The following is a 6,956-nucleotide window of genomic DNA, read 5'->3' on the forward strand; positions in this document are numbered from 1 at the left end:
GGTTGTGGGGCCTGAACTCTGGGCCTGGGCGCTGTCCCTCAGCTCTTCAGCTCAAGGCTAGCGCTCTACCACTTGAGCCACAGCACACTTCTGGCTTTTTTTTTTTTTCTGCTTATGTGGTGCTGAGGAATTGAACCCAGGGCCTCAGGCATGCAAGGCAAGCGCTCTACCTCTGAGCCACCTTCCCAGCCCTGTTGTTTCAACTTTAGTTGAGAATATTTTGCCTGTTCTTATTTGATAAATAATACCTTTTGTGTTTTCTTTTTAAAAAGTTAGGTAAAGATAGCTTTTGAGATTGGTATGTGTAGGAAAAGTTTATGCTTTTACTTTTTAAAAGTGTGTTAGTAGTTCCTTCTTTTGTGAGTTCTGAGAAAGAATAGGGAAAAGGGAAGGGGATACGCAGTTACTGTGTTTCTAAGCACGGCTCACATTTAGCATTGTTTGTCATTTTTTGCATGTTCTTAACTTTCAGACAGCCATCTATTCTGTTCCTTTTCTACTTGTCTACTTAAAAAAAATCTCCCAAAAATATTGAAGTGTTTTTCTCAGGTAACTAATTAGTCTATATTTTGTAACATAGGCATAATTCCATGATGTTGACCAGAAAGGTAGAATCACATTTGGGGTCAGCGAATCTTTTGGGCTTGCTGGCGTTGCTGATGCGTGTGGTGGGTGGGTTGGTTGGGGAGGCCAGCCGGCGTCGCGCCTCCTCAGCCTTGGAGAGGTGTTCCACATTCCTCGTTTATGAAACAGCAACTTTAGGAAAACAAACAATGGTGTCACTGGATTCTGAGAAGTGTCCTTTTCCCCTGCAGGGTCCTGGAATAGGAAATGCCTCTCTCTCCACTTTTGGTTTTGTGGGAGCCGCACTTGAAATCATTTTGATTTTGTATCCTTGCCTTACATGAACGTTCTGTCTGTTAGCAAGCTCTCTGCCTGGCTTCTGGGACGGTGCTAATGTACCAAGACACTTGTCTAGGAGGAAAAGCAAGTCAGTCCTCATGAAGCACTCAGAGCCGCCTCTGGTTTGGTTTTGTTTTTCCTGTGGCCTGAAGACTTGGAGAGGCTCTGAGGCCTTGGGAGGCCTGCGCCTTTCTCCGGCGTTTTCCTTGATTCTTGCAGCTATCTCCTGGTGTCTTCTGTTGTTGGTTTCTATAGCCTCCGATTTTTTGAAGACTTTACGCCCAAGAAGGATGACACAGCTATGACAAAGGTGAGGTCAAGCCTCGGGCCCTGGCCGTCCCTGGCCGTCCCTCGGCCTCTACGGCGAATGTCGTGTTTCGTTCGTTGTCACGCTGTGTGGCTCATCTGCAAGGACAGGTATTCCTAAGTTGCGTAAACACAAACTGGAATCAGTGGGAAAGGATGTGCTCTGTTTAATTTGGACAGCATCCATTCACTTGTAAATGCACAGAACTACAGAGCTCACTAAGTAGCTGTGGAAGACTCCTGAAAGGCCTCTTCTCAGCTGGAGAAAGCCCACTGCTAATGAGTAACTCCGATTGTGCTGACTGTGCTTCAGATGGCTTTGAAATCTGAAGAACTTGGTTGCTACCACTAGTAGAGACAAAGTATTTTAAATTTGAATAATTAAAGTAAGACGGAAGAGTCCTATTCAGAAACATTTTGTAGTCTGAGGCTAATTTGACTTTCTACAATGTCATTGGCTTCAGAATAATAGAGGCTGTTATTTTATATAATGACTGAATCTTGGTAAAATATTCCCACAGTCTGATAGAGAAGAGGCTGGTAAGAGCTACTAGCTCGTTTTCTCTTCATTATGTGCTCTATATTTTTAAGCCTAGCTAAAGGAGAGCAGTTGGTTACATACACTCATCTATCTATCTATCTATCTATCTATCTATCTATCTATCTATCTATCTATCTATCTATCCATTTATGCTCATACATATGTAATAATGTGATTTATTTAAAGTGAGTAAGAGGTTGTGGTATCCATTGTTTAGTTTAAGTGATGGCAGTATTGATCAGTATTTTCAGCTGCTCTTATTTAATATGAAAGAACAAGTGTGGATTTCTAGAGTTTAGGTGTGGAATTTGATGTTTTTAAAATTGTCTTAGTAGGTAAGCACAAAGTAGCTATTATATAAGTGAACTTGAGCTGCAATTTGGCTTAAAATACAGCAGAAATACTGAATGTATCTGTTTTACTCAACAGGCAGAACTTTTTGACATTGTTAGCCACAAAATGCACGCAAAGTAATTTTAGTGTTCTCTAACTTTATATTTGTGTCAACTGCTGCAATATCACAGATAACTTTAAAATACTTGTAGGAAAAGTTGATTATTCTTTAAGATGTTCAGTGTCCTGGAGCAGTTGACCAAGAACAAGCACTAGGTAGCCGGAGTTAGTGGAATGGTCATGAGTGTTTAACTGCCCGTGTGCTTCTGCCTCCGCAGATCATCGGGAACTGCGTGTCGGTCCTGATCTTGAGCTCTGCTTTGCCGGTGATGTCCAGAACACTGGGTAAGTCTGCAAACTGTTCATTTAAAATGCTCGCCTTTAAATATATGCTTGCTAACTCTTCTACTGTACTTTTTAAACCTCTTTAAAATGTGTGCTTTACCCCACATCATTTTATACATTCCGTTCGGTACTTCAGTTATGTATGGGGCCTTCCCAGACAAGTACTTTTATCACATAAAGACCATTGATTCTTCACACTTAACACATTCCTTCCAACAATAGACCACTTCCCCGGCACATTCACAGGTCAGGCTTTTGAATCTTCTAGTGAGGAAACTGACTTCACAACAACCGTCTAGAAATGGTAGTCTTTCTTATATGAAACACCCTTTTGAGTGTGTAGTTTCGTGTGTGCTTTAAAATGCCAGAATTCGTAAGCTCATTCGAGCTGCTCTGTGTCCTGGAGAAGAGTTGCACGTTGTGTGGCGTAGCCCTTAGGACACAGCCGACCCGGACAGCCGTGCTTCTGTGGTGTCCGCCAGCCTTCACCTCCAGTGCGTGGAGGCCTGTGGGCATCTATTGAAAGCAAAACAGGTTTCCACTGAAGTAACCGAGGAGATCTTCACGTGGGTTCTTTATCAGTACAAAGTGCTGTCCTTGTCTGTATATTTAGTTATTGTCAGAGCCTTACTTCAAATAACCATTTCCACTAAGCAGTTCTCTGTCTATTGACTTAGATTTTAAATAATCAGTGATTAGAAAAGTGATGATAAAAGTTCCATCTGTAAACCCCAGCACCTTGCTTGTGATGGTATGGCCGTGGAGCTGGTCCTGCCATGGGCTTTATACTCAGCTTCACAATTCCATAGAGAAGTTAATGTGTGAATAGAAAGTGGAATTAAAGTGCAATAGAAAAAGAGACCACTCTTCCCCAGGCTGATGCAAAACCCATTTGTTTGTTGGTCTTATTTCTTTTTTGTTTGCTTTAGAGGACTTGTTACTGTTTTAACATCTACTTATTGTATGCTAATCTTGAAAATGACACAAACAGGCATGTTAATAACTTGGCATGAAGCTAAATGTTACCTTTCAGATAATTCAGTGATATGGTAGCTCCTCCATCACGCCAGCACTGACCGTTAACTGACTGTGCTTTGTTGTTGAAGACTGATTGCTCATCACTAATATACACTGATTTTATGGGGAAAATTACATGCTGAGCATAGATTTAATACAAAGAAAACAAATTAATGGCAAAATGTACTTTTTGAAGACTGACAAACTAAATTCCTGAGTAGCTTGCCATAGAGATAAATAAAAAGAGGAAGAAGAAAAGAAGAAAGATGGAACAATTAAAATGCAGCTAACAAATGCCTGGACCCAGCTGTCCAAACAGGATTAATGGGGTGCATTAGGGTACAGTGAGTCATGTGGTGCCCTGCAGAACCTGCCGTGCCTGGTGGCGCTGAATAGATGAAAAGAGATAAATACGCTGAACAGATTCATAGAGCTCTTCATGGGCTAGAAAAGCACAGTTCTAGACGGAAAGATAAAGCTTTATGTTAGCATTATGGGAAATGCAAACTAGAAAGTTACTTTGTAATTCCTCTATTAACCCTTTAGAATTGAGTCTTTGATTTTAAGAAGGTAAAGTGTAGAGAATTGTCCTGAACATTATCCTGCGTATAGTAGGATTTCGATTTCTAGCTGAAAAGCTGTGAGACTAGAATAGAGGATGTGTTTAGCCACCAAATTGCTAGCTGTGAAATTCTTCACTCTCTCTCCCTGCCTCTCACAAGGAAGTCGGCCTCGGCGTGGGAGCGGCAGCACCGTGGCTGCGCGTGGGGAGAAGGAACAATGCCCTTGCAGTGGCAGCTTGGTCTTTATTCCAGGAGTGTGTAGTGAAGATGAGAATTCTAGCCTAATTAAAATATAACTTATCTAGGATAGGATAATTAATTCGCTGATATTTTTGCTTTAAAAATGGAAGTGTTCTATGGCTTCTTTTTCTTTTTAAAATTTGCCAACAGCTATTGATGTATCCCAGGTCTCAGGAGCTATGGCTTTGGGTTGAGTGTATGCTGTAATAGCACACATTAATGGAAGAATTCCTATTTTAAATATCCTGCTACATTTGAATGTGGAAAATTCTGTATTAACTGAAACATGATCCCAAAATTAATAAGCATTTCACTTACTACAAGGAAATGAGTTGTAAGGAAAATTATGGCCAGGTATTTTAGTCAACTATAATGAATTTGGATAGTAGCTTTATTGCACATAGACAATACAAAGAACTGATATTTAAAATGATGTGTTAGAACCCTTTAAGGACCTTTAAAAGAAATGCTATCTGTTTTCTGCTCCAAAATGTCATTTTGCTTGAATATTCAGACTTCAGTTTTTAAAAATCTAACCTTTAGAAAGATTGGATGTCCACATTTTTGGTAAGCACTTTAGTAATAGAACAAGGCCCACGTATTTATCTGCATCTTCCAGACTTTTTGTGATGAAATGTTTTAAATGATGAAGAATAGATTTGATGTTGTTGCTAGCATGCTCTTCCTTATGCTTCATGAAGAAAACAAATGAGAGTTTGGCATTTTTTCCTTATTCTTCATTTGAAATCTCCTTAACCGGGGGGAAATTTTTCTTCATATGAAAAGTTTTGAAACGGTTTTGCTAATTTATGTTTAAAAATTACTTTTAGAGCTATTTTTTTTAATTCTGGAAGTTCTTTCTGAAGCTTATAAGCTACACAAGGCCCAAATTTAGATTTGAAAAATGTGTTTATTGTGTTAAAACCAAAATGCTGCTTCAAATCAGCGTTAGTTTCCCCACCTCCTGCCGGGACCTGCTTCCCGCTCAGCAAGGCAGGGGAGGCTCTGAACAACGGGCCTCTTCTTGAAGAGGCCTTTCCCTCTGGTTCATAAACATGGCTTCTCTCGCCTTTTCACATTTCTTGCTGAAAAAATGCTATTTTCACAACTCCTGACACACAGGCAGATGTGCAGAAGTATAAGCCATATTGCCGACTATGATGCTCATATAAAAGAAATTTAAAAACCTGTATTGAAAGTTTCCCAGCAAAAATTGTATTTAATTTTTTACAGTCACATATATTACAGAAAATAATAAATGGGCGGTTTTAAGCAATTTTGGACTCATTATTGATGTTCTTAAATCTGAACAATAAACCTGCATATAGGATTTTCAGGAGTAAGGATTTCTTGAAAGTCTGTGCTGCAGATGTCCGAGCAGTGGCGTCTGGACCCCACCCCTGGGTGCCGGCCCGTTCCTGCCCCTCCTCGTGTGTCAGGGAGATGAGGCCTGAGAGGAAATGTCCGTGAGCCCACAGTTAGTCATCTGTGAATGGACATCCCTCGAATCATAAAATAAGTTTCTTGTGAAAATGACTCTAGTTAGGACTATTTAGCCAGAAGGAAACTTAAGAGATCACGAAAAGCACTGAGCAGGTTCTGTGCGGTGAGTCTTCCTTCCTCACACACACTGGGAGCAGGGTGGGGACGGTCGTGGGCCCGGCCGGCCGGGCGGGCCTGCTGCCTGCTGGGAAGTGCGCAACGCTCCTGCGCCGTGGTCATGCGCTGTCTTAGCTTACACTTATCTCGGAAGGTCTTTATTTCTCCATTGGTTTTCAGTTACCTTACTGGATATGGTCATTTTAGTTTGTTTTCTTTTTCTTTGTCTATCGTTGTCACTGTAATAAAGGTGACTCCAGAGGGAGTGGTCACATAAGTTGGTACATCTCGTGTTGGACAGCGTCACCCCTTCTCTCATTCTCTCCCACGTCTGCCCACAAGTCGTATAGATGGTTCTCGGCACAGTGTCTGTGTCTAGTGAGTCCTGCTGCTGCATTTGTTCACCCTCTGTCCCTCCCTTTCTAGGTGGTGGTATTTTCTTTTTGAGGAGAAATAAAAATATTCCATGCTTTCCTGGCTTTTAGCACTTCTGCTGAGAGGTTTATGGGAGGAAGTCGGCATCTTTTCTCTTACAGATCAACAGTATTTCTTGGTTCTTTAGTCTTGCCTCTTTTTTATTACTATGTGCTATAAAGCAGATCGTTTCTGGTCGTGTTTGTTTGGGATTCTAAATGTCTCTTATTCTTAGAGGTACATTTATTTCCAAGATTTTGGGAAATTTTATTGTGAAAATACTGTAGAGGGGTTACAATTACAGGGCAAGATAATGAGTACACTTCTTATCAAGCATTGTAGCCTCCTTTGTTTCCCCTTCCCATCCCTTCCCATCCTCCCCTCCTCCCCCAACCCCCCCCACCAAAGTTGTAAAGTTCTTTTTTCCCCATAACGACTTGTACATCTCATTGTTGCAATGGATCCACCTGTATCCCTATTTAAACGATTTGTTTTTTTTTCCCTTCCCCTCCACAAATTACACTAACCTCAAACACAGTGAAAGCAGGGGTTATACCGTGGGGGAAGGACATACAAAGCAACAAAGAAATCATCTTATAAATGTGTTAGAAACAATTACCTGAAAGAAAAAAAAA

General features: G+C 40.9%; 1 protein-coding gene across 1 annotated transcript in view; it reads left to right on the forward strand.

Moving 5' to 3' along the window:
- The window catches only part of Lmbr1 (limb development membrane protein 1), a 103,370-nt gene that overhangs the window by 88,478 nt on the left and 7,936 nt on the right, over positions 1–6,956 (forward strand). The window contains exons 13-15 of the mRNA XM_013027205.1: positions 816–889; positions 1,123–1,213; positions 2,422–2,488. Of these exons, the coding sequence (XP_012882659.1) occupies positions 816–889; positions 1,123–1,213; positions 2,422–2,488 (232 nt within the window). The remainder of the gene's footprint in view (positions 1–815; positions 890–1,122; positions 1,214–2,421; positions 2,489–6,956) is intronic.

The sequence above is a fragment of the Dipodomys ordii genome, unplaced genomic scaffold, assembly GCF_000151885.1.
Source record: "Dipodomys ordii isolate 6190 unplaced genomic scaffold, Dord_2.0 Scaffold101, whole genome shotgun sequence".
NCBI classification, from domain to species: domain Eukaryota; kingdom Metazoa; phylum Chordata; class Mammalia; order Rodentia; family Heteromyidae; genus Dipodomys; species Dipodomys ordii.